This window comes from Dama dama, chromosome 15, assembly GCF_033118175.1.
Source record: "Dama dama isolate Ldn47 chromosome 15, ASM3311817v1, whole genome shotgun sequence".
NCBI classification, from domain to species: Eukaryota; Metazoa; Chordata; class Mammalia; order Artiodactyla; family Cervidae; genus Dama; species Dama dama.
The window spans coordinates 35962223-35989949 of record NC_083695.1 but is presented as its reverse complement, the minus strand read 5'-3'; the positions used below and the strand labels follow the sequence as shown (position 1 = coordinate 35989949).

Genomic DNA, 27727 nt, shown 5'->3' with positions numbered 1-27727 from the left:
TTCTAAAGAAATCAGTTTGTATATATTTTTTAAGGGTCCTATCACCATAAATAGAATACCTGCTTGATACCTGGCTAAGATAAATGTAAGCAACCAAAATAACTGATTATTTTGCTATTATAACTTGATTTTGAAATAGTTTCAAGGAGTTGAAAAAGCAATACAAAGTTACTATGCACATTTCCTCCAATGAGAGTGCCATATATTGAGTACTATATGTTACTTAGCCATAGTATGTTGTTAAAACCAGAAAACTGACATTGGCACAATATTGTTGACTCACATACTACCTTTTTTAGCTTTCTACTGGTTTTTAGAAACACTTTTTTTTCTGTATAGTTTGAAGATATTTTATTGCATGTTTTTATATTTTAACCTCTCCAGTAAGAATACAGAATTCTTTCTTCAGTACAAAGAAATTCCATTGTGAGACTTGAAGAATGCCAAGCTTGAAGAAAAGATCAATAAGTTGAAAAATATACACCAACATTTTCATAAGGTCACATTACTGAATTTTAAAATGGTACTTATTTCAAAATGACAGATTGAGGTTTAAAATCTCACTAAAAACTATTGTAATTCAGTTGACTACTTGTGAATACAGTATATATGGGTTTTTTTTTTTTTTTTTAATCACTTTCTTTTAGCTTCTCCAAATAACACCTAGGTCACTTCTGTTGATCAAGATGGAAACTTGCTATCTACGGAAAAGTTTTTCTCACAGCGTCATGTTCGTCATGTTCATCTGATACCACAGGTGGATGGGTGCATATGGATATGCACACAGTTATCACTACTTCTTGGCAGGAACACAGGTTTGGGCAGGAGCAGGTGAAGCAGAGATACTGAGTTGCTGAGGGAGATGCTTGGGAACATGGGTCGGAGCTCTTATCTCTTGTGGTTTTCTAGCTGGTTGCTCGGAAATTTGCTCAAGAATGTTAATTCTGGGGAGGGGATTGTGTAGTTTTCTTATCTGAGTCAAGACAGCAAGAGGGAAAATACCACTTTTGATAGTATACTTTCCCTTTAGAAGTTACCCAGGATGTTCGATGCTCACTTAACTTTCTTGTAGAAGGATTGTGGGGACTCAGTACTCTTAGCTGATGAAGCAGAAACAGGCAAGTTTTGTTTATATACTGTTGTGACCATGTGGTCATGCTTGTCTGGTGGATTTTCATTTGTTCCAAATTCATTCTTATTTGGAGTTTCCATGAAGCCAGGACAGGAGTACAAATGCTAACATGAAGAAAATGAACCCTCTGCCCTCAGACTTGTGAAAAAGAAAACATGATTAGCTAAACTCACAGTAAAAACACAGACCTATCACATTATCTTTTGAAATGAGGTCATGGTCCAGGGGCTGCCCCACTTCAGTGCCTTCCCAGCTGCATTTCCTGAGTGTCTGCTAAGAGCAGGGTAGCAGTTACTTTAGAAAATATCAGTCCGTGTCCCTAGAACCAGCAGAGTACAGGTCACAGAAGGAGAACCTCAGAGAAAATTGCCAAATGAATGTACGGACTATTATAGTATTGTTCAAAACTGTAGTGTTTTTTGAAAACATTCAACTTAAATGTTCAAGTTTGTAATCAATAAAAGGGAATAAATTGTGAACAAGTGGAAACAGCTACACCTTGAGGCATAAGGAGAGGTGCTGGGAGGAAAATGGATTTTGTTTCTACCGGCATCCATCCACACATTCCAGGGATCCTGGCGGAAGTCCAGCTCTCTCAGCATGTGAGATTGAAAGCATGCCCTGCCCATTCATGGCTGTAATCACAGGTGCAGGGAAGGTGAAGGTTGAGCTCGTATGTCCAGGAGAATATTTTAAGAGGACTACTATTTCTGGTCAGAACCAGGAGAGAGAAAGTGTGAGCTGGGGCTAGATTGCACCATCTTTTGAGTTGTGTTCAGTCTGTGTTCATTCCTGTCGCCGTGGCCTTGATATCAGAGAAGGGTATGATGGGCTCCTGCTGAGTCAGTAGTATTTTTGTTTCTTTAAAAAGAACTTTAAACTTCTGTTTTTATTGTTTTTGCTATTCAACTGATTTTGATAGAAACACCTTTAGGAAATCTCACCTGTAACTAAGGTTCTGTGAAATGGTTAAGGTATACATGGGGTGAACTCACTTCTGACCTGTTATGCATGCTGAGATGATGAAAAGATTGCTCCCCTCGGGAGTGGGTTTAAATTCAGGCTCATAGGTGGCTTCTGGGGGTCATACTAGCATAGGGTTACCTACCCTTGCACCAACCCGAGTTTTCATAACTGTTGGGTTCCTTCAATATCATGCTTCGCACTGGGAGTCACCATGAACTCTGTAACTAGTATGTTAAGGATGTTGGCACTTAACCGTCTGTATTTATCTGCCCAGCTCAGCTCTGATTCTGTAATGAACCGTAACCCAGGAAATCATGGTGTGTATCTTCTTGTAATGGATGCCTTGCTTCTCCTGAATTTTCAAAGCGTTGAATTGACAATTATGGATGATGTTAAAGAGTCTAACGAGTTATTTGTTCAATGCAACATACATTATAAAAAGACCTGCATATATTGGGTGGGCCAGGGACACCATCTCATCCGAGTAACAACTAGTCTGTCCTCACCTTCCCCCCTCCGTCTCTCCCCTCCTTGTCCCCAGAGCTGCCTCTCCTCACGTGTAATGCCAGTGCTCTGTACAGTGTTTTGTTTAGAGTGGTTTGAACATTTTTCTGCCTGTGTCTTTCATTGCTGAAGTAACTCACCTCTCTCATATCGACTCTTACCCAGGAGCCGCACTGCAGACTCTTTGATGTAGGTCTTTTCTGCATGGCAGCTGAGGCCAAGCTGTGATTTTCATTGCATGATGCAACCTCACCCTTTTGGTTGTCGCCTCCAGGTTAACCAGATCCTTTCCCCGCACTGCCCATGCATGTCACGTGCTTCCCCGCCAGGCCCGGACCTGAATGTAGTAAGCACCGGGCACATGCATGGAATCGAAGTGGCGAACACACTGATACACTAAAGTCCTAGGATCTAAGATTCTCTTTGCCTGTCATTGAGGGCGCCCAGTTTGCTGTGATATCACAAAGGCCACTCAGCCCATTAAAAGATCAAGCCTAGAAAGTTGGGAAAGAGAGAAATGAATCTTCTGTTTTTAAGGATAGGCTGAGCAAAAGTTAACGACAGAGAATTTAGAAGTGAGAGTCATTTTTCCAAATAGCATTTTACCTATAGTCCTACAGATAGATGCCCACCTCTGCACGGATGTGCCCAAAGTGGCCAGAGTTACAGTACCTTATCACATCTTTTTGAAGACTGTTACCTCATTTGCTTTTGCTTAGATCTAATCATTTAGACCTAATCTTTGCTTAGGTCTAAATTTATACACCTAATTTTAAAAGTACCTCTTAAGCTACATATCCTGGGGAATGTGATCGTGGATCTTTCTCTTAGATTATTGTATTAACAGGAATACCATTAATTCAACTTTAAAAGATGTGAACTGGTAGCATTAAAAAGGACTATCATAGCCAGTGAAGCATGTTGATGTTGTATTTGCATTATTAATTAGTAATTGCAACCATTTTCTCTCTTTGAAATATGTTTTTGCCTTAGGGCTTTCTTTAAATGTGTTCTTTTTTTAAAAAAGCATGTTTTATTTCCTCTTTTTTACTCCCTTTTATTCTCAGAATGGACTTTTATAAAGCATACTTGTCAGGAACTGTTTTCTTACTAGAGTTTTTTGTTATTTTATATAAATAGAGACATTTTAGATTACAATGGCTGTAAATTGAGTAGGATGACAGGTGGGCATTAGCAAACTTCTCATAATCCTAGGGTAAGAATAATAATTCCTAGAGATTCTTGGCAGTGCTAGCTTGGCAGCACCCCTTAGATTAAAACTATGCACTGAGCAGTCATAATGACACAAAATTGAAGGCTTTGTATCTTGTTTTTAGTTTTCCCTCATGAATCGTGAGTTCTTTATATCTGGGGGATTTGGTAGATTGAAGCTCTATTTTCTCTTCTATTTTCCCCTGTTTTATTAAACGTATCCCAGTCACCCGATATAAGTAGACTTTGCTTAGAATTTCATAACATGTCCTTTTGGTCACCAGTGTAAAGGTCCTTTGAATGGAGGCATTTCCCTTTCTGGAAGGAGCTTAGATGGCATTATTGTGCAGACAGACCTGTGCAGAGCAGGTGATGCTGCCCCCAGCATGTTGAAATGCTCTCACTTGCCCAGGGCTTTTATCTGGGGTTTTGTAAATGAAACAACTGATCCTTCTTTTCAGGTTCTTCAGCAAAGAGGCTGATTCCTCTTTCTCTGAAACCACAGTGCTTCTGGATAAAATGAAAGAATTTCTGAAACCCAACACAGTGTGAGGATAAGTGGGTCCATTCGTGGAGACAAAGGAGAAAATCATAAGCAATCAGATTTCCAGGGTCTTCCTGAGTCCTTCCCAGAGATGGTTTTACAGTGATGGGAAAACAATTCTCAAGGAAAAATCAAAGATGTGGCAATATAATTGAAAAGAGGACCTGCAGAAGGAAGGAAGGAAAAAGAAACTTCACCCCATAGAGCATGGCATTCATGATATTCTTTACTAAATTTGGATCCAAAATCATAGGGACACCATTGATTGATATGATAGAGCTATTTTTTTTTTTCTGAGGCATGAGCAGGACTATTTTGACATATAAGTCATTTCCAATGCTAACTGGAAATAAGCAAGAAAGAAAACTAAATGAAGGAAAAGAAATATTCTAAGAGAGAATTTGTTTTCACGAAGTAGTTAAGGATAGTATGAACGAGTATATACTTGAAGACACGGTTATAAAATCATAGGCGTTAACAAGTTACCATTTTCCTTGTTAGTGATGATGATTTGTTTCTAAGGCAACTTGATATTCTATGGAGACATTGGTCTCCATGGCCCAGGTCACTTTATGACATTCCTAAGGAATGACTCTTCTTGCTTTGTACTCAGCAGACTCAAGGCTTCTAATCGGCAACATCTCAGACTCTGCTTTTTGGCTGTGAGGCTGCTGGGCTCTCAACAAAATTCCTAAATAGGAATACTTGCGAAACTTTCATGCCTCAGCTGTCAGCCAAAGACAGAGCTAAGACACAGCTATTTTATTTCCTTGTAATAAAGGTATAATTGTTCTGTATGCCAGATGTCAGAAAGACTTGTACCAGGTCTTTCTCTGTGTCTTCTTAAAAATCAAACACCAAAAAACAAATGAAAGAGAAAAAAAAAAAAAAAACAACAACTCAGGATATCAGAAACAAAGCTATCATCATTATCCTTTGGCATCACTTAAAATTCATATGTAGCTTTTAACAAATGGCAGGGTCCTGGTGTTGAGGATATATGTTATGTGACAGTGTTTTCTATTCTTCAAAGTCAAGTTGCAGGTAAAGGGGGCAGCTGTTTCTTTAAATAATTATTTTTTCTCATTACTATCCCCCAAAGGGCCTTGAGCCTCCAACAGTTCATGCCAGGGAGGCCCTCAGTGTTGGCATTCTTCATCAGGGTAGCCCTTTGCATGGAACCACTGAGGGGCGTGCTTGCCACTCTGCTTGGGTCCCGATGTGGCTGGGGTGAATAGCAGGGTTGAAACTGTGGTAGGTCTTTTAGGCTGCCGATAGAATATTAGATTTTGTCAAAGAGAATAGGAAAGGGAGCTGTCTCATGCATCCTTATTATATGTATCAGGTGAGACTGCCAGGCTGGTACCCAGCACAGGCTTCCCCACCCTAATCCTGGCAGGTAGACCTATAGCAAGGAGGCATTACCAAGGTCAGGCTGTCCAGGTGCATCACGATTATGTCAGGGAGGAAGACGGGGATGGAAGCATATGGCATAAGCTGAATAAGTAGGAGACAAATGAGTGACCAAGAAGTGCCTAGAAGAGTCTAAGACAAGTATAAGAAGAAGGGTCAGAGAGAAGAATTTTGACATCTATATCCAATAATAGCCCAAAGAGATTCCACGATGAATTGAAAACCTGTTGTACTGTGGAAGTCCCAACCCACCTGCTCAACCTTGCCCTGATGAGCCAGCTTTTGTAAATAGCGAGCTCATGCTTTTTCTAAGAGACTTTTGACAATCCGGAGAGCTGCTTCTGTAGGCAACCTTGAGGCTGAAGTGCCTCAAGACTATCCCAGGCTATTCTTTAATCTTGCTCTCTCTTTAAGAAGCAGGCACACCAGACAACTGCTCCCCGGTGTCTCAAAGCTGATGATTGGTTATTACTAGTTAGAAATGATTGTTTATGGGCCTCTTAAAACATGTTGAAACATTTAACATCCAGAAAAAAAAAAAAAGGCATTGGAGGCAGAAGGCAGTGTTGGGATGACTGCTTGATTTTTCCTTCCTCAAGTCTAAGCTTTTGTAGACGTGAGCGGAATAGGGCTCCAGGAGTCAGAGGTACTACTGCCCATCCCCTTTCCCCTATGCCAGGCACTATGTCTGAATTCTTTCTTCTCCTTTCAGACCTGGGACTTCTTTCCTCCTCTTTCTTCTTCCTATTTCTGATCACCTCATCCAGGCTGTCTGGTGTTGTGGATGGTCCCAGAGTAAAGATGGAGTTGGGTAGAGAGCAGCCGTGGTGCTGGAAGGCTATGGATACATGCACGAGCGTGTGTCCCTCCACGGGTACCACCCGACACCTGTGCGTGGTTCACTGACCCGGCCCTTGAAGAACTCTGTTTTGTAGTATCTGTGTGTGTGTCTGTGCACCAAGGGCTGTTTCAATCATGTACTCCATCACGTCCCTCTACTAGAAAAATAAGAGTTCACTGCAGAGGAGCTGACTTGAGTCAGTGGAGGTAGAGAAGCAAGGGAGTAAGAATCATTCGGTCAGCCTGCTCAGACAGTTTGGTGAAAACTGAAGCAGTGCTCATTTGGCAAGACTCTGTTTAACACAGTAGCTTAATTCTGATTTATTGCATAAAAGTTTCTGGCAAATACAAATAGTAATTCCACCCTGCTAACAACTGTGATTGAAATAATTGTAGTCTGTAAATAAACTGCAGAAAACAAGCATTAGTGGGTAGGTTGTCTTGGACATCATTTTGAGAGTCCAACACCGAAGAAATACATAATCTTATGTACATAGAATTGGAAGTGATAGTCAGAAGACCTATGACTCGTTCAGCCCCCTGCCTTTCCTCCAGATCCATGCTAAGCCATCCAGGCAAATTAAACTCTTTCCTCTGCTCAAGACCCAAAAAAAGGAGAATACACATGTCCTGTGGCCCCTTATTAAAGTGACTCATGGTCTTCTATGCTGGGAAATCTTGGTTAATTATTTAGAATTTATGAGACTTGTATGACTGCCTTCATGGAAATATCTTTTTCCTGGTGTTTCTTTTTTTCGATGTTACCCAAAGTTAATGTTGTAATATATAGAATCACACCAGATGTCAGCTCACTGCAAATCCTATTGGGCATTTGAATTATATTGCAACACCTGATAAGGAGGCAATAAAGCAGATCCAAAAAAAATAGAGTGTGAAATAACTAATTCTGTCTGTTTTTGTTCATTTGGATAATTGCCTTTTGGGGCATTTTTCTACAAACATTTCTTATTATCATTATTACTATTATCTTTGTTTTTAAGATAAGTATCACTTGTTTAGTAATTAGTCTTCAGTTATCTGATTTCATTCTCACAACAGCCTTTGAGGCTTGTGCCTTATATCCAGCTTACAGATGAGGAAACCAAGGCTTGAAGAGGTGAGATCATGTGCTTACCATTCTGTATGTAAGTGAGAATTGGTATCTTAACTCTTCTGTTGAAGTCCTAAACTACCCAACTGCTAACCACTCTTGAAGTCAACTTGTAGTGCCCATGTTTCACTTCTGATTTACTTATTTGAGTGCATTAGTGGATTAGAAGACAGGAGAGACGAAGAGGAGAAAGAAAACCTAAACTCAGCATATTGAAATCTTGTGAGATAATTCAGAAGAGCTTGCAAGAAAGTGACAGAGGTTTCCTGAAAACAGATTGTCTGTGTGTTTCATTGAAAAATCCAGTGTGTAAGGAACTGACATGTTTTGTTCCCTCCATCAGCAATCTGTGTCACTTGCTTTGTCTCCTAGAAGAATGCTTAATTATTAGGGCTAATCATTCAGGTAGGCACCCTGAGCCACACAGCCACTCTGAAGTCTGCTGCTACCATTGTTCAGGGCTCTCTGATCCCTCAGAGCTCAGGAAGACAGAGCACGTAGCGTTCCAGCAAGTAGTGAGGGTTTACATACTACCTCTCCATTTGTTCCAATTCATTTCAACACGACCCTAATGAGGCATATGCTTGTGGCTGTTGGATTACATCTCATCAATTGAGCAGAGGCATAATTAGAAGCCTGCTGCTGTCAGAAAGATTAATAGGCCGATTGATACAAACCCATAACCGAAGATTTCCCAACAAAGCCGTTTAACCAGCTGGCTTGAGATCACGGTACGGCAGTACTGCAAGTAACAAAAAATGTTTTCTGTGCTCATTAGAGCCATTGCAAGATCTAAGAAAAGTGTTTTAAGATGAAACAAAGGGCATATTCTGATGTTATTGTTAGTATTGATGAATAAATGAACACAAATTTACCCATCAACAGTAACAATATCTTAGAAGATAACAACTTCAAGATGTTCGATGATAAAGTCACAATGATGGTGAACAGAACAGGTCAACTTCTGTTTGGTTAAACTCATGAAAACTACACAACTTACTGAACACGTACCCCAGCCAGTAAAGACACCAAAGCACCAAAATTGGAAAGATTAGCTCTTAAGTACATAGCTCTGTTAAGGCAATTAAAATGGGAACACTAAGAAAAGCAAACAGATAGAAAGCCCTCAACTTGGATCCATTCAAGACCTGGGCACTCCTGAGGTGCTGTCTAGTTTAGAAGACCATGTTCTACATAAAGATTCTTGCTTTATCATTGACTAATAAGTATTATACCATTCACAAAATCCACTATTGTTATTAGCTTGCAAGAGACCTAAAATTCTTGCAAGAGACCCAAGGCACCAGCTCATGGTAGGAAGAGCTTTGGCCTGGAGCATGGTAGAAAATAAAATAAGAGATGTAGGCTGAGGCTGGGTTTCAGAGGTTTTTCTCAGCCAGACTTCGAGTTGATGCATGAGGCAGGAGACAGCCACAATGGTAGGTGAATTTTAGGTCTCTTTTGTGAGACCTAAAATTATATGAACAATAACATTGATTTCTAATTTGGAGTATATTGTAACATCTGGCCTCCCTTTTAAAATTTCTTGGTCTCAAATAGTCTGATTAACTGGGTGCTTTTATTTCTATTTTGTGGGAAAGAAAACCAAAGCATTTTACTTATCCCATATATCTTAACAATACTAAAAAATCTCAGTTCACTTAGATTTACTCCCTCTTCATCACAGATAGGTTTCTTAATATCCATGACTATATGATGTAATTTTTCTATATTTTGATCCAATGGAATGCAAAACTTATTCATTGTCTAATCCATGATTAGAAGTGTTAACAGTGTCTAAAGATTATCATCCATTGCTGTATACTTTCTTGTTCTCCTAGAATAAGAGAGGCTGAGAGAAAATTGAGGTATCCATCTTTAAGAATATGGAAAACTAGGCTTTATTTCTCTATAGGCAGAGGAACTTACCTCAGCAGTTAAGGTCAAGCTCCATGACATCACTACTATGCAGGGTCCCAGGAAGGACTTTTGGGGATTAGTAATATCTCACATGTCAGTCTTCACAGAGGAGGGTTAGATACAGTTTGGACAGTTCAGCTTCCTCTGAATTTTCCCAGAACATTCCACAAACACATACATGTTTTTCTAGGACAGTTTTACCTCCTCCATAAATCAGTCACACCCTCATTGTCAACCCCTCTTGATTTATATAAGCTTCATGCCAGGCCCTATGGATAGCAGATACTATGTCTTATGCTTCTTGTTTCCTCTCCAAGGATATTGCAATTGGTCTGGAGAAGGGAGGTGGTATGGCAGAAGGGATATTGAGATTTCCTATCCCAACTCTACCACATAGCCACATGATCTTTAGTAGGTTTCTGAGCCTCTGCTTCTCTGTATGAAAAATGGGGAATAGATCAAAATATCTGCTACTTGATTTTGCCAAGTTGTGAGGACAAGTGCAATAGTATGTGTAAACTCTATGCAATTGCCAAGTATTATATTGAGTAAGAACCAACATTCCAAAGCAGTTTAGAATTCCTTACTCCTAGTGCTATGAGAATTCAAGATGCGAAAGTTCAGTGAGGACAGAAAGCCAAGGCATGCCTTCTGGTTGGCCTTGAAGACTGCCTGAGATTTGAACTCAAAGAGGAAGGAGCATTTGAAGAGTTCACAGTAAAAGCATAGGGTTAGAAATAGGAATATGAGAGTCATATACATGAAGTGATGAAGGCATCAGCTCATGGTAGGAAGAGCTTTGGCCTGGAGCATGGTAGAAAATAAAACAAGAGATGTAGACTGAGGCTGGGTTTTAGAGGTTTTTCTCAGTGAGACTTGGAGTTGATGCATTAGGCAGGAGAGAGCCACAATAGTGGATGAATGACACCTTTTAATTAAATTAATCTGGCAACATTGCAGAGTTGAGACTAGGAGGAGAGTCTGGAATCATTAAGCTTATTGTATTAATTCATGTCTGCAGTTCTGTGGGCCTGAACTCCCCTGGTCCATAATCCTGATGGGAATTGAGATGGTGTCATCCAATTTAAAAAGGGACTAGCCACAAGAGTGAGGAGAATGTAAATGTTGGAAATTATTTCCCAAAGTGCTATTTTGTTCCTCAGCTAGTCCCTTCCCTCTCGTGCATTGTTTATTAAATCATTTCAAATGTCTGCTGCTGCTGCTGTTGTTCCTAAGATGCTTAACATTTCTTTATCTCTTATAAATGGCAGTCTCCATAACCTCTCCCCATCCAGCCCTCATTATTTTTCCTTTTAATCTTAAACTAAAAATGTGCTCCTCAGGCACTCTCTGGTTGTTGATTGGAATGTCATTGGTGAAGCTTGCATGGTGGCATTGTATTTATTGGATTGGCCAAAAGGTTCATTTGGGTTTTTCTATAAAATCTTACAGAGAAACCTGAATGAACTTTTTGGCCAGCCCAATAATTACTTCCCTGTACTGTCTTAATTCCGCTCCACCCCCACCCACCTTGTCCACATCTGAAACTGAAAGTCTCCTTTTAACCCCTTGATCTCAGCACTTAGTTAAGTAGAAGGCAGGTGGGTGTCCAGGGATGGGCCCAAATGCTTAATCCTCTTTATTCAGGTCTGAATGGGAATCACCTCAAGCAGCAACACCTATCCCTAATGTGTAGTTGCAGGAGAGTTCTTTAAGAGCTGTGATTCTCAAAGTGTGGTTCCTGGATGAGCAGCTGCATCTGGGAAATGCAAATTCTTAGGGTCCCATACCAGACCCACTGGATCAGTAGCTCTGAAAAATGGGGTCCACCAGTGTTTTACCAAGCCCTCTAGGTACATGCTGAAGTTTGAGAAACACTGTTCTGGGGAAATGTTTTGAAAGGTTTGGGCAGCCAGGCTCAGAGAGTTAGGAAAACTCCTAAAACTTCTAGACAAGGAACTCTTCTATTTTACACAAAAAGGAAGAAGAGTTTATATTTCATTCTCCATTCTACAATGAGCATTAATCATTAAGATAAAGTCTCATTGGGAGGAAAATAAATCCTGGCCAGTATGGCCAACCCTTTTGTTGTTGAATTCTGCATTTTCTTTTTATAAGATCAATGAACTTCTCTGTGGGTTGTTTCCATTTGAGGAATGAAATGATGGGGCTTTAGAGTCTCTCTCTGTGGTCTTTGACTGTATGAGTCCATGGACTAAAGGCACTCAGAGGATTTATCTCAGAGGGGATCTTGATAAACAGTTCTGATATCTCTTGAGAAAACTAAGCAGGAGATTTCTCCTTGGTCTCTCATGCAACCAGGAAAGAGCTGAGAGGGATAGAAAATAGACTCTCTGACCACTCTGATCCTATCTGGATTCCAGGGGCCAGCCTCTTCTGTCCCAGAATTTCCTGTTTCTCTCCTACTTCATCTTAGCAGAGTGGCTCATATTACTGGTGAGCTTCAGCCAGAGGGAAAGCTGCCAGCCCCAGCAGCATAATTTACTCCCTTTATTATTTCAGCTCAAAGTATAAGTCTCAAGGAATGATATAAAAGGATGATTAAATTAATTCTCTAAAATTCTGAAAGACCAGAGAAAAAGTCTATTTTGATTTCAACATTGCTTTCTGTAAATCAGGGTGTTGTAGAGGTATATTTTTCAGCTCAGTGTACTTTACCATCAAGCCCTCTTATTGCTGCCTTTGGGGATGGGCAGTATAGGAGGGAGCAGCAGAAATGACAAGGAAGGCAAGGGATAATGGAAATTAGTTGCTACAGCCCAATTCCTTATACTGTTTTAATTATCTGCTTCCATTTATGTTGAACCAAAATACCTTCAGTGGTATTGAGCTAGCATCTCTTCCCCCACTGTTCCATTCTCTTCCACAGCCTAGCAAATACTTTCCTATTCAGTGTGTTTCAAGGTTACTTTGAAATTGACACAGAAGCCATGGAAGTAATAGGAGTTAAGGAACTCACAAGGACCCCCAAATGTGCCACCAATGACTATTGTGAGGGCAATAATTAAGGTTATCATTTGGCCTTGGTGAAGTTATAGTGGGTTTTCCATAGCAGACTTGGGACATCTCTGTCCCTTTGATTATATACACATCCATCTTGATGTGGACAAGTTTATAATACACAGCTAAGTCACTGCTGGCACAAGGGAAGACATGAGTACAATATTGTATTTCCCTGCAGGATCCTCCCCCATCCTCAATCTCTCGCTCACTCTTGTGCACACACCTACATGCACACATACACCATTTACTCTTCAGTATTTTGGTAGCACATCATACCTGTGGCTTACATAGTATAGAGACGCATGGTCTCATCACTTGGGATCAATAGTGGACTTCTGGTCAACCTAGTTCATATACTTCTTTCCACTGTACCTAGAGTAGCAAAGAACTCTAACACTTGTGGACCCCGAGGGTCTTGTTCTTGAAACAAAACAAAATTCCATCATAGATTGAGGATTGCAGAAGTGTCACTTGTTAACTCCTGTCCTAGATTCTCCTTTTTTCACTGACTCTGAGTGAGGGAGCAGGCAGAGAGCAGTGGCAGGCTATGGTGTTCAGTCTCTTTTGCTCCTGCCTTCTTTCAGCATTGGAGTAAGCAAATTCCATGCTATCTTTCCTCCCACTTTCCCTTAGTGAAAACCCAATACTTGCCATTTCCTTTATACAAACGGTTTTCACTGTTTATTTTTTGTTCAGTCTGCTTAGTTTGTAAATGCAAATGTAGATTCCTCTTCATGCTTGTCTGTAGGGTTTTCCACATATCTGTGATTTGGGAGATGACAAAGGGCATGTTTGACTTGTAATACAGATGAAGAATGAATAAATCCAGTGCATGTAACACGATTGGAGAGTCCCACAGACTAAGTCACCCTGCCTTTAAGTGAGCCCTGCATATCTGTACTGCAGATTCCTGCCTGTTGAACAACCAAGAATTGCCCTTACAGAAGTACAACTATACTAACTGGTATTGCACACAGCAATTTCCAACGTGGTGATACTTGGAAATCCTCCATCCTGCACCTCTCAAGCTAGCCCTCTCCCATCCTGGAGGTCCATGTTGCTTCCTATCTGGGGAAAGTATTTTACTTCTCCGCACCCTCCCTTATCCTTTCCCTCACCACACCTTCTTGACGTTCCTGGCCTGAGTGGTACCATTGGCTTACTGATAACAGTGTACTGTAAATTTTCATTCACAGCTTTGAAAGGCTTATGAGGCTTTCCTACTTCCCATACAGCCCAAACTTTGGGACTTTTCACACTCTGGTCCTCTGATCAGTTTGATGCAGGAAAGCACACGGAAGCCATGTACCAGTTTGTATAGTTGTACCTTTTGGACTGCCTACTCGAGCAGAGTGTGCTGGGGTTCGCATTGGCTGCTTGACACACACAAGGGCAATTAACCCGCATGCCAGAAAATAAAAATTAACCCTTAGAGTACTGCTTCAATTGATTTAATGGTCTTGAATTCTACCAGTTGGGCAATGCTTCTTTCCCCAGATCAGAGTGCTGCATATTTAGTTTCACCAGAACATCCACCAGGATCCTCTCCTCCACAACTTTCCTGAGATGCTCCTGGTCCTTTATCATTAATCAACCAATGGCTTTTAAAAGGTCCAAAACACAACCACTGTGTTTAATTGAAAGTGGACTTCATTTCTAATGTGCTGGAGAGTGGGAGGGACTGCTTTTAGCTTAGGTTTGTGTCCTCTCAAAGAAAGAAGTCAGTTCTTTAAGGGTTAATATGAAATTGAGGAATTTGGTGATCTCTTCTGCTTGTCCTTCCTTCAAGGTGTCTGCATGATCCTCTTTAGATTCTTAGCTCAACTGTTGAATGATAATGGAAACAAAACATGTATCAAATGACGAAAACAAAGAACAAAAGACTGTATGGTTGAATGGAAAGACCCCTTGGCAATGCTTGCTTGATGATCACAGGGGATACAAAGACCAAATGTTTTATTTTTTGAACGTTCATTTTGTCCTCTTCCCTAAGCACCGTCACTGCACAGCGATGTGGAACACGTGATGATGCTTTTCATTTACCTCTTGCTTTTCTCTTCTTCCTGTCTAATAGCCCAATAGAATCCTGCCAGAATTTCTACAAAGATTTCACATTACAGATCGACATGGCTTTCAACGTATTCTTCCTTCTCTACTTTGGCTTGCGGGTAAGTTTGAACAGCACTGCTCGGTATAACAATGGAGCGTGTGAGTCTCGTACCTAGGGACCATTCCCCATCAGCATCTGCTCCCGCAGGCAAGATGAAGCCCAGTGTTTGCAGGGAGACAAGAGACCCGAATTCTGATTTTCATTTTGTGAGAGAGTCCTTTCCTTAGGTCAGCATTTCCTCATGTGTATGTTAATTTTGTTCCGAGCAGGAGAAATAAGGATTGAAATGACTATTACACCCTTACTGGTCTACTGTTTCTCATCTGTCTATTCACGCACGAATGCATGGTTGCCTTAAACATGAGGGAAAACCTTCCACTCTTAAAATTATGTTTATCAGTGCTCACTTAACTGAATCCTGAGAGAACAGTGAGTTGTGAGGATTGCATCAAGGGGGTAGATTGGCAGAATTGAGGGCTCAGAGGATTTATCCAAACCATGTCTATAAAGGGAGCTGTATAGAGACTGTGTGGGTGAATATTTACAGTAGAGACTTCAAGAAAGGTGAGATTACTCAAACTGCCCTAAAATGCTATTGAAAACTGCAGAAAAATGTACTCCCTGATCTTTCTCCAAGGCTCACAGAGCATATAGTCACTCTCTAGAAAAGACTGTGGATCCAAATTCTAAGACAGAAATAGCAAGGGACTGGCGTAGATATAAGAAGAACATGACATCTCCCTCTAGGCCCCCATGAAAAACTGAAATGTACCCTTTGGAAGAAAGAATATAGTTTGTTGCAGAGCCCCAGTTTGAGTTCCCTGAGTCATATAGCAAATTCCCACTGGCTCTCTCTTTTCCATATGGTAGTGTATATACTTCCATGTTACTCTCTCCATTCCTCCCCCCGCTCCCGCCTCCCCCATACCCGTGTCCGTGAGTCTGTTCTCTATGTCTGCATCTCCACTGTTGCCCTGTGAATAGGTTCATCAGTATCAACTTTCTAGAATTGAAGGGTGGGAAGAGGTGGGAGGTGAGGGGGAGGCTTAAGAAGGAGGGGACACATGTATACCTATGGTTGACTCATGTTGATGTTTGGCAGAGACCAACACAATATTGCGAAGCGACTTTCCTTCAATTAAAAATAAAAAAGTTTGGGGGGAGGGAAGAGAATAGTTTGCATGCCGGCATCATGCTTCTCATTTTTTCTCTTTCTCTCTCTTGTTTTTTCTTTCCCCCAGTTTATTGCAGCCAACGATAAGCTATGGTTCTGGCTTGAAGTGAACTCTGTAGTAGATTTCTTCACGGTCCCCCCTGTGTTCGTGTCTGTATACTTAAACAGAAGTTGGCTTGGTAAGTCGATCTCTCTCCCTTCTTTTTTACTGGCTCCTGAGCCATGGCTGAAATATATAAGGTGGTGCATCTGGGATGCACTGGAGGTCTGAGAATTCTCAGAAAGAAGCCTTCCTGGATTTGTGAGAACAACTCTCAGAGTTTTAGAAGCTGATGGTGAGAGTTTTCTCTCAGAAGCAAGCACTAGCCAAGAAGAATGTGAACCGTGAGTGCTTCAGAGAATGCAGTTTTATCATTGTTGAAGCTCAGGGGTCATCCTGTTCACAGCCAGAACCTCTGCATTCATGGTTCTCTTACTTTTCATTCAACAGAGAATGGGCACAAAGCTTTCCACGTAACTGGTTCAGGTGCCCCAGGAGGCCTGCCTGCCAGAGTTAGCTTCTGTCTGCTTAACAGTTTTGTGATGGGTGGACCTGTGTGGTTTAATTAAAATTGTGAGCTCCTTTGTGGGTTGGGATAAGACACCTTCACCTTGTGGGAGATCCAGCTTCTTCCCTGTGTTAATGGAGGAGCTTTTGCTGGAGCTGTGTTCACACCTCACTTCCTGAATTTGCTTGACAGGTCACTTCCTGTATCAAGTCTAGGATAATTTAGTGGGGAAAGTAACTAATTCAGAGGATGGTCAAGGGAGCCAAAGGTTTAGAGAGGCAGCTATTGGGTTCTCTTTGTCACACTGAGTAACTTCCTCAGAATGTTCTTGCTGTCACAAGTCTACAGGGGAAGAGGGGCGACTGAAATAGGACTTGGAGGACTATTTGTGGGTTCCCTCTGTCTTTATTTTCAGAGATTTTTGGTCTTAACCTATTTCTTCAAAGTAATATATATAATAGCATCAATAGTCAAAGATGTGTAAAGAAAATATTAAGTACCTCTTTTGCCCACATCCATCACTACCCTCTCCCTGGGATGCTCAGTGTTACAGACTTCCACATCTTTCCTTTGTGCTGATTTCACCACAACAAACACAGATGTGCACACATCACAGTGTTTTAGAGATGGTGGTCTTCATATGAAACCATTGTTATCAGTCACATCACACTGCAGTTGGTTCTCTTACTAAGTAATAAGTAACGGCCATCCCTTCAGCTCTGTAATGATTCATTTTATGACAGTTGCGCAAAATCCCATACATTGCTCTAGCGCATTTATTCAGCCATTACCCAAATGATGCACCTCATGATTGTTTACTTTTCTGCTATCAACAGTGGTTTGGTAAGCACTCTCATCCACATATCTATACAGTTCTGTCTTTAGAGATAATTCCAGGTTCCTGGAAGAGGACTTGCTGGATCAAAGAGTATGTGTATTTTAGTTTGTAGAGGTATTAATGGATAACTTTTCAAAAATGTTGTGTCAAAATATGTTTCTGCTAGCACTTTTGATGTCCTTGCTAGTCCTGTAAATTTATTTTATACCTAGTACCAAGTACTTTTAAAACAAGAATCTTTTATATACGATGTATGCAGTAATACACACATGTATGTATGTATCTCTGTGTGTATATCATGTGGATTCTGTTTTCTGCTAGTTTTCTCATTTGAGTTGTGTTTACTTGCTCAAGGGGAATGTTTTCGTCCTCGATCTGAGATGTACTCTCTTAGATGGGATTTTCTGGCCAGCATGGTGAGACCATTAGAGCCACACACCCAAGTGAGAAGCGTCCTGAGTATCCTTTAATGGCTCTGATGCCCAAGATCCTGGCTACTTCAGCTGAGCTCTTAACCTGCCTTGTGATGTGGGGAACTCACTTTTCTTCCCTCTCCCTAGTGTTTTTCATCTGTAAAATAGAGATTGGGCTAGATGATCTCTAAGATTCTTTTATTTCAGAAAATTTCTAAACCTCTTGCATCGTTCATGGGAACTTTGAGAAAATTTGGGATCTTGGTTGTTGTAGAGGACTAGGAAGTTAGTGAAATTAATCACCAGCATACCTTGGTCAAAGTTATGTATGGACTGCTAACCAGAGACCTTTCTAAACCATCCCATTGTGATTCGTACACACACACACACACACACACACACACACACACACACACACACGCAGACAAAGAACAAAGGAAGGGAGAGAAGGAAGAGAGTGGGAGGGAGAGAGGGAAACAGAGAAGGTTGGAAGAGAAAAGAGAAGAAGGGAGGAGGAAGAAAAGGAATCTGCCTTCTCTTCTTGGTTGGGCTCTAATTCCTCTGTGCACTCGAACAAACACTACTTTCCCGGACCCTCAGTTTTCCCATTGGAAAAATGGGAGATTTGGACTTAAACTACCTTCCAGTCCGTGCACTTCCCAAATCTGAATTTGATGTCAGGGTCCCTTGTGGTCCTGGAAGATGGAAGGGACCCCTTCCTGACTGGTGGAGACATCCCACCTCTGCAGCCAGCAGGGCTCACCCCTGGTGTGGAGCCAGGTCTCCTTTTTTTGCGTGAGTGAAAGTCTCCCTGAATAGTCACTATCAGGAGGACTTAGATCTTGTAAAAAACCCATTCCTTTTTGTGGATGATGTCATTCTGACTTTTGGAGGTGTTCTGATCTAGTAAAAATCTATCTTTGCAAACAGGAAAATGGAAGAAAGAGGAAAGGGGGTTGGGGGAGGGATAAATTAGAAATTTGTGATTAGCAGATACAAACTATTATATATACAACAGATAAATAACAAGGGCCTACCATATAGCACAGAGCTTGTCAGGCGACTCAGTGGTAAAGAATCTACCTGTAATACAGGAGACGTGCATTCAATCCCTGCATCGGGAAGATCCTCTGGAGAAGGAAATGGCTACCCACTCCAGTATTCTTGTCTGGGAAGTCCCATGAACAGAGGCACCTGGCAGGCCACAGTCCATGGGGTCACAAGGAGTTGGACATGACTTAGGGATTAAGCACACATGTACTACATAGCACAGGGAACTATATTCAGTACGCTATAATAAACTATAATGGAAAATAATATGAAAAATTATATATATATATATATATATATATGGCTTCCCAGATGGCACTAGTGGTAAAGAACCTGCCTGCCAATGCAAGAAATATAAGAGATGCAGGTTCGATCCCTGGGTTGTAGGAGGCCATGGCAACCCACTTTAGTATTCTTGCCTGGAGAATCCCATGGACAGAGGAGCCTGGCAGGCTACAGTCCATGGGGTTGCAAAGAGTCTGACACAACTGAAGTGACTTAGCATCCGTGTACAGATAAATCACTTTGCTGTACACCAGAAATGAATACAACATTGTAAATCAACTATACTTCAATTAAACAAAAAAAAGAGGGGCAGAGACAGAAAAGAGAAGAGTAGTGAGAGATGCTTTCTTCAGTTGTATATGCTTTTCAGAAAAATATGCTCTAAAATATGCTTTAATTTGCTCACGAATTGAACATTGTTTATAAAGCAGCTATTATGTGCCAGGTACATTTTTCATATGATTAGGAAACAACAGTGAATAAAGTAGGCAGCATCCCACCCTCTGACATTGCAGTGGGGGAAGAACAGAACAAAAAAAGCCTAATAAATAAGTAAATTATATAGTATGTTAGGAAGCATAAGTGCTCGGTCGCTTGTGTCCAACTCTGTGACGCCATAGACTGCAGCCCTTCAGGCTCCTCGTCTGTGGGATTCAAGTGCTATTAAAATTGGAAGCAAAGACCAACAACCTTTAAGGCTATGAGATACTAATAACTACTAATAACCTTTTTCCTCTTTTAGGAGAAAACACATTTAATGAAATACTTTTGGTTCTTTGGTGACTAAGCCTCCTGGGTGAAATCCAAAACTGGTCTGCCTGTTATGGAAGAGAATTCAGTATAGTAATATTTCAAGGAGGTCCCCATTGTGATTTAATACATAGGTTATTGCACCATGAAACAGTTATTGTTCCGATGAGTTGCCAGAGATAAAATGAACATTCCCATGAGGTGTGGCTTATAAAGTAAAAGGAATAATTCCATTAAATAGGGCATTTCAGAAAGCTCTGCCCTCCTCTTAGTAAATGAAAAGTACTGCCTTTGCTGGCAGAGGTTTAGGACAAAATGCAGGAAAATTGAAGTCTGTCCCAAATCTGCACACGCTTCTTGAGCCCATGCTAAGTTGTGTCAGACATTTCAGTCTTGTCTGACTATATGAACCCATGGACTACAGCCTGCCAGGCTCCTCTGTCCATAAGATTCTCTAGGCAAGAATACTGGAGTGGGTTGCCGTGCCCTCTGCCAAGGAATCTTCCCCACCCAGGGATTGAACCTGCATCTCTTATGCCTCCTGCATTGGCAGGAGGGTTCTTTAACACCTGGGAAGCCTGGTCAAGAGCAGAGGACTGTGCTGCAGCTGGCACCATCGGGGATAAAAAGTAAAATGACCATCACATCCCCTGCCTTTACATTTTCTGGAGCATAACTTGCATCACATTTGACTTCCTACTCTTAACACATAGTTGCATATTATACAGTACAGTCTTTATTTTTTTGCATGAATCGTCTTAGTCCATTGGACAGTCTGTTAATAAAAACAGCTAGTATTTATTCCAGTTGTGCTATGCACTGGACCCTTAATAAACCCTCGCATACATGAACTTGGTCCTCAGAGCAAACCTGTAAAGGAGGAATTATCTTCCCATTTTACAGATAAGGAGATGGGGGCTCAGAGGAGCTCTGTCTCTTGTCCAGGATTCTGTAGCTTGGGAGTAGGGGAAGGCCTTCCTTACCCGAGATCTAGTCTGACTTCAGGCCCATTTTCTTATGCTCCTCTTCTGCCCCTGTTCTGACCTTTTTGAGAGGTTTGGGGGTTTGAGGACTGGGTTGGGAATAACTGAGCCACTGTTACTGCTTTATGTTGGCATCTCTAACTCATCCTGTGGCTGCAGGCAGGCAGGGAGGGGGAGAGGTCTTACTTAAAAACACACAGCTCATGTCTCCTCTTCTCACTCTTCCTTATCCAGCGCCAGTTTCTAGAACTAGAGCTAGCGTGGAGGCTCCCGAGTCCCAGATTATCCTAGCAACTTGGGGGCTGGACCTGCTCCACCTGAAGAGAGAGAGAGAGAGACTGGGGGCAGGTCCTTGATCAATAGAGCTGATTGGCTTAGAGTCCCGTTCTGGGCTCCACCACCTCAGCGCACATTGTGCTCAGCCACTTGTTCATGGGTTGCTTTGAGCACGGTCATTTTCCCTGTCATGAACTCAGTCTTCTCACCTCTCCAGTGGGGATAATGATAACAATAACCTGAGATGGGGGTAGTGGGGATCCAGTGATGTGTAACGAGTGACCAGGCGCATAGGACCAGCTTTGGGAACAGAAGCCATGGTTATCCACAGCCTTTCTTTCTAACCTCTCTATCATATTTTAAAGCCCCAGAGAAGAAAACAAACCAGAATGGAACCAAAAATAAGGCAGTGGGATGTGAGGACATCCACGTCTGCAGGCAGCAAGTCAATGCTTATTTTAATTTCTGTTCCCACACACCAGCTTATTCACAAAATCCTTATCCTGCCTCACTAAAATAAATGTACCTTGACATGAGAGATGGATCTTATTTTGAGACTCAAAAAACATGCTCTGAGGAGAACTCTTTTGTCTGTTTGTCTCATTTTTGTGGGAACTATGTCGCCACGGTGGGTCAGTGGGCTGTGCCTCCTTTGTTTATGGATATGTTTTTGTTGAGGAGCATCTTACAGGATTAAAGGCAGACAGTAGAGGAAAAAATGATACACACACATCAGCCAGTCATCTAACTGACTGTTATTGAGCACCTACTGTGTGCTCAGTCCTGGGGTAAGAGGGACACATGCTTGGCCACCTTCTTTCCTAGTTTTACTGTGATTTCCAACCTTGCCCACCTCCTCTCTGACTGATGAGATCAGGGTATGATGAGGAGCCCCAATCACTGTCGTCAAAAACTAAACCTGCTTCTCTAGTCTGTGTCAGACCTGGCCTTAGGCCTTTTAGTAAACTCTGCTAGAAAATAGAAAACTTTGCTGAAAAATAGAAAAATGAGTTAGTGTCCAGTCATGGAACAATTAAAATGATTGAGTATCTGGTTATAAATGTTTGCCTGGGCAGTGACTTTTTGTGTCAAAGGTGGTAAAACAGGACTGTAAAAAAAAAAAAAAAAGAAAGAAAGTACAGGTCCTTAAAAACAACAACAACAGGGCAAAACACAGTTCCTGTTTGAGACCAAGGTTTCAATTTAGTTTTGGAACCAAAATAAACACACATGCAGCAACAGCAGGTAGCACTACCCGCTGTATAATTATGTCCGAAATTGCGAGATCCAGGCTGTCAGGGCAGTGGGAGTTCAGAGGAGAAAGCTCACATGGGCAGAGGAAAGAGAGGAGGCTTATGCAATGGCCTGGGGCTCAGCTGAGGCTTGTGATGCTAGGTGAGATGGGCAGAGTGGGAAGAAGTGAGCATTCTGCAGGGAGAGGCGCTCACCGCGACTGGAGGATGGCAGGTGCCCACGGATGGTAATACCACCTGAGATAAGAAAGTAGTTTTACAGTTTCCAGGCATCAGCCTCACAACCCTGCCAGAGGGATGCATTAGCATCCTATTGCTGCAGTAACAAATTGCCACAGATGTACAACACACATCTATTATCTTATGGTTGTGTAGGTTAGAAGTCCAAAACAGTATCTTCAGGGCTGTGCTCCTTTCTGGAAGCTCCAAGGAGGATTCTATCTCCTTGCTTTTTTCAGCTTCCAGAACCAACCCACTTTCCTTGTGGTCACTTCCTCCATCTTCAGAGCCAGCTACAGAGGGCTGAGTTCTCACAATGCATCTCTCTGATCTTACTTTCTATTGTTACCTCCCTCTCTGCCTCTCTGCTTCCTCCCTGTTCTATTTTTAAAGACCTTTATGATTACTTTGGAAGGTAATCCAGGATGCCCTTCCCATCTCAAGGTCAGCTGATTGGCAACCTTAATTCCCCTGCTACCCTAGTTGCCTTTTGTCATGTAAATTACCAGATTAACATGTTCTGGGGATTAATATGAATATTGTTGAGGGGCCATTACTCTGCCTTCCCTGATAGCTCAGTTGGTAAAGAATCTACCTGCAGTGTAGGAGACCCTGGTTTGATTCCTGGATCAGGAAGATCCCTGGAGAAGGGATAGGCTACCCACCCCAGCATTCTTGGGCTTCCCTTGTGGCTCAGCTGGTAAAGAATCCGCGTGCAATGTGGGAGAGTTCGATCCCTGGGTTGGGAAGATCCCCTGGAGAAGGGAGAAAGGAACGGCTACCCACTCTAGTATCCTCACCTGGAGAATTCCATGGACTGTATAGTCTATGGGGTTGCAAAGAGTTGGACATGACTGAGTGACTTAACTTTTTCATTCTGCCTACTGAAGGGGGTATTATTATTATTATTCCCATTTTGCCAAACAGGAACCTGAGGCTCAGAGGGAGTGAGTGACTTGCCCAAAGTCATAGACAGCCAGAAAAATTTAGAGCTGGGACCAATGCCCTGTTCAGACTGGCCAGTGGCTCTCCATAGTCCGTTGGAGTCCATAGACTCTTGTAGGCATTTAGGGCCCTCTGGGCCCTTGACTCTGCATTTTTCCAACCTGTCATGGGAGGAGACTCTTGGGGAGATCTTGTTTGGAGCTTGAGACTTTCCCCTCTCTGCATTTCTATGTAACATTGGGCCTTTCTTTCTTTTCTTGGGAACAGATGAATTACTAGATAGATGTACCTGTTATCATTGTATATAAGCAAGTTAGAGAGGTCTGGGTTCCCTTTCCTTTGAGGCTGTACTAGAACCTATTTAATTTGCAGATCCTTTGGTTAAAAGCCCTCTTTCCTTAGATCTCATGCTTTCTTGCTTTTTGGGGAGTTCAGTTAAGGGTGGAGAGAAACGGAATAGCAGAGTGCCGGATGAGTGAACGAGGTACAGTGGCCTGTCACCATTCTCCCGAGGAAAGCCATGTGTTGGGCCAGACGCTCTCCCTTTAGTGGTCAGTCTTCCAGCAGCTTTAATGAAGTGCCAGGAGTCTCTGTCTTGTCCATCCCCTTTATAATGTGGTCCCAAGGCCCCTCCCTTGCTTGAAGAACCCCACAAAAGGCAAGGTGAGGTTCATATAAGGACCTTCATTGACTAACCTCTGCACTGGGGGAGAGTAATCAAGAATAAAAGCCTTACCCTCTTGCAGTGTTGGTAGGAATGTAAACTGGCACAACCACCATGGTGAACAGTATGGAGGTTCCTTAAAAAACTAAAAACTAACATCAGTTCAGTTCAGTCATTCAGTCATGTCTGACTCTTTGTGACCCCATGGACTGCAGCATGCCAGGCTTTCCTCTCCATCACCAACTCCTGGCGCTTACTCAAACTCATGTCCATCAAGTTGGTGATGCCATCCAACCATCTCATCCTCTGTTGTCCCCTTTTCCTCCTGCCCTCAATCTTTCCCAGCATCACAGTCTTTTCAAATGAGTCAGTTCTTCACACCAGGTGGCCAAAGTACTGGAGTTTCAGCTTCAGCATCAGTCCTTCCAATGAATATTCAGGACTGATTTCCTTTAGGATTGACTGGTTGGATCTCCTTTCAGTCCAAGGGACTCTCAAGAGTCTTCTCCAACACCATAGTTCAAAAGCATCAATTCTTTGGTGTTCCATAAAACTACCATATAACCCAGCAATCCCACTGCTGGGCATATACCCTGAAAAAATGATACTTCAAAGAGACACATGTACCCCTGTGTTCGTTGTAGCACTGTTTCCAATAACCAGAACATGGAAGCAACCTAGATGTCCATCACTAGATGAATGGATAAAGAAGTTGTGGTAAATATTGTGGTAAATATATGCAATGGAATACTACTCAGCCATAAAAGGGGCAAAATTTGGGTCATTTGTAGTAATGTGGATGAATCTAGAAACTGTCACGCAAAAATAATTCAGAAAGAGAAAAACAAATAAATATTGACACATATATATGTATGGAATCTAGAGAAATGGTACTGATGAACCTATTTGCAGGGCAGGAATAGAGAAGCAGATGTAGAGAATGGACTTGTGGATGCAGCAGGGAAAGGCGAGGGTGGTACATACTTAGAGAATGGCATTGACATAATCACACCGCCACGTGTAAAACATAGCTAGCGGGAGGTTGCTGCATAGCGCAGGCAGCCCAGCCTGGCGCTCTGTGACGACCTGGAGGCCTAGAGGGGTAGGATGGGAGGGGGTGTATGTATACTTATGGCTGATTCATTGTTGTACAGCTGAAACTAACACAACGTTATAAATCAATTATATTCCAGTTAAAAAGTATACTCCCTAAAAAATTAAGTCCAAGAACTAAAAAAGATATTAAAAAAAGAAAAGAATGAAAGCCTTTGACTGGTTTCATTTTCTAGACTTTGGTAATTTTTAGCGTATTGAGATTTAAAAAACAAAAGCAGAGTGTGATTTTAGGCAGAGAATGGAGGCAGTGCTAGGCACACAGTCCTACCTCCCTGCCTCCCTTCTCCTTAGACTTCCCTCCCCGGCCCCACCAGGCTGCGTCTGTCTTGCTCATCTTTCCTAACTGCTGCCTCAGGAGTGAGTTTTTCCCTTCCTGTCTGAATGTCATCTCTCTCTCTGCATGAATGCACAGCTCTAACCCCACCTCCTGGGTGAAGCTTTCCCATTCTCCCAGTTGGAATGAATTCTTCCCTGACCTTTACTTCCTTCATGCTTGTGATTTGTGTTGTAAGAGCTATATAATCAGTCTGTTTTCTACTCTCAGTTATAAGTCAAGTTCTATGGATAGTATGGCAGAGATCTTGACCATCTTTTTTTTTTTTTTTTTGCCACATTCCCAGCATCTGGAGCAGTGCCTGACACACAGTTTGTGCTTATTGAATGAATGAGTGAATGGGTGTCTCTTCTTACACTAATGATGATAATGAATTTAATTGCTTATTAAGAGCAGACACTGGACTCAACATTTCAGATGCATTATCTCAGTTATTTAATAGTATTCACAGCAACCCAAAGTCTAGTTTTACAATTTAAAAAACTACGGTTTGGGGATTAGTTAACTTCTTCAGGTAGTAAATAGTGGATTGAGGACTCAGCCTAGGTCAGTCTGATTCTAAAACCTATGCTTTAAAAAAACATGACTGAGTGAGTGGCTTGCCAGACCAGCAGAGAGCATCAGCACTGCCTGAAAACTTGTTTAAAGCACAGATTCTTAGAACCCAGCCCAGACCCAGTGAATCAAAAACTCTGAGAGATTGCAAGAGATGAGAGACCCACTTGCATGTACATATACATATATATGTATATATATATAGAAGATATATTATATATATCTCTTCTATGACTGTTGAATGGATTCCTCCCTAGAAGAGTGCTTCCTAAGACTCAGTGTGCAGATGAAGCACCAGGAGATCTTATTCCAGTGCAGTTTCTAACTCAGGAGGTGTAGGGTGAGATCGGAGACTCTGCTTTCTGCAAGCTACAGGGGATGCAGATACTCTGGCTTGGGGATCATGGGGACCAGTCTTAAGCAGCATGGTTTTCCAGTCTAGACCATGCTGTCCAATCGGGTAACCACTGGCCACATCTGACTATCTATATGTAGACCAATCAAAATTAAAAAGTAAAAACTCAATTTTTCAGTCATACTATCCACATTTCAAATACTTGAGAGTTTCACACGGCTAGTGGCTAAGATATTAGCAGAGATATAAAAAGTTGCCATCATCATAGAAATTCTCTTGGACCCCACTGTTCTAGGATGTGAGTCTTGTGACGGAAAGTACCATGAACTTTTTCATTTTTTTGTACAGCTGGGACACTCTTGCATGCAGTGGAAGCTTAGCAAATGTTTATTGAAGTTATTTTTAGTGGAAGGATTCTAATGGTACAAAGTCTGTGTCAAAAAGAAGTAAATAGCTTTCTTAGATGGATGCTAGGGAATTCATTCATATGACGAATGAAATGAAACCCCTCACTACCCCACCCAAATTGAATTAAATGCACTTAAGGCTTGTGTAGGCAAAAAGATGTAATAGAGGCCCTGGCTCCAGCCCCAGCTTTATCCCCAGAACTCTGAACTCTCTTTTGGGCTCTGAAAAGAAAGGACTCTGGTTCCCCCTACAGGACTGTCCTGGAGTTTGCTGGATTAGAGTGAGGTTAAGTCTGATAGAAAAGGGAAGGGGGACAAATGAGCTCATGGTCAAGCGGGCAGTGTATGGTGAGCAGAGGGAAGGGCAGGCTGACTTTGCCCTGCTGTAAGCTATTTGACTCAACCACCGTGGCCAAGGGCTTCCAGGTCACAGTGCCCAAGGTCTGGAAAAGGGGGCCTTTGAGTGTCCCTAGAGGTCACCTACTCCATAACTGAGGTTGCTGAACTTTTAACTCCTACATCTCGAGTCTCTAAAGCTCAGAGCCTTCAAAGTAAACTCTTCCCTGTAGTCAGTGGTTTTATTTAAAATAATGATAATAAAGAAAATGAACAGTTTGGGGTTTTTTTTAGCTTCTCTTTTTGGGGTCAGATGTGTTTTGGGAGTAGAGAGAGGTTGAAAGAGAAGGTGGGGGGGAGAGGGAGAACATGCTTTAAAAGAGAAAGTTCTTCTGTAACCAGAGTAGAGATGGATGTGTTCATATTATGCACTCATATTATACATGTTAT

The 27727-nt window shown here is 41.8% G+C and overlaps 1 protein-coding gene across 4 annotated transcripts in view; it reads left to right on the top strand.

Moving 5' to 3' along the window:
* KCNMA1 (potassium calcium-activated channel subfamily M alpha 1) overlaps positions 1–27727 on the top strand; it is a 755545-nt gene that overhangs the window by 416373 nt on the left and 311445 nt on the right. For all 4 annotated transcript variants that reach the window (XM_061161908.1, XM_061161907.1, XM_061161903.1 and 1 more), the window contains exons 4-5: positions 14741–14834; positions 16018–16129. In XM_061161908.1, the coding sequence (XP_061017891.1) occupies positions 14741–14834; positions 16018–16129 (206 nt within the window). The remainder of the gene's footprint in view (positions 1–14740; positions 14835–16017; positions 16130–27727) is intronic.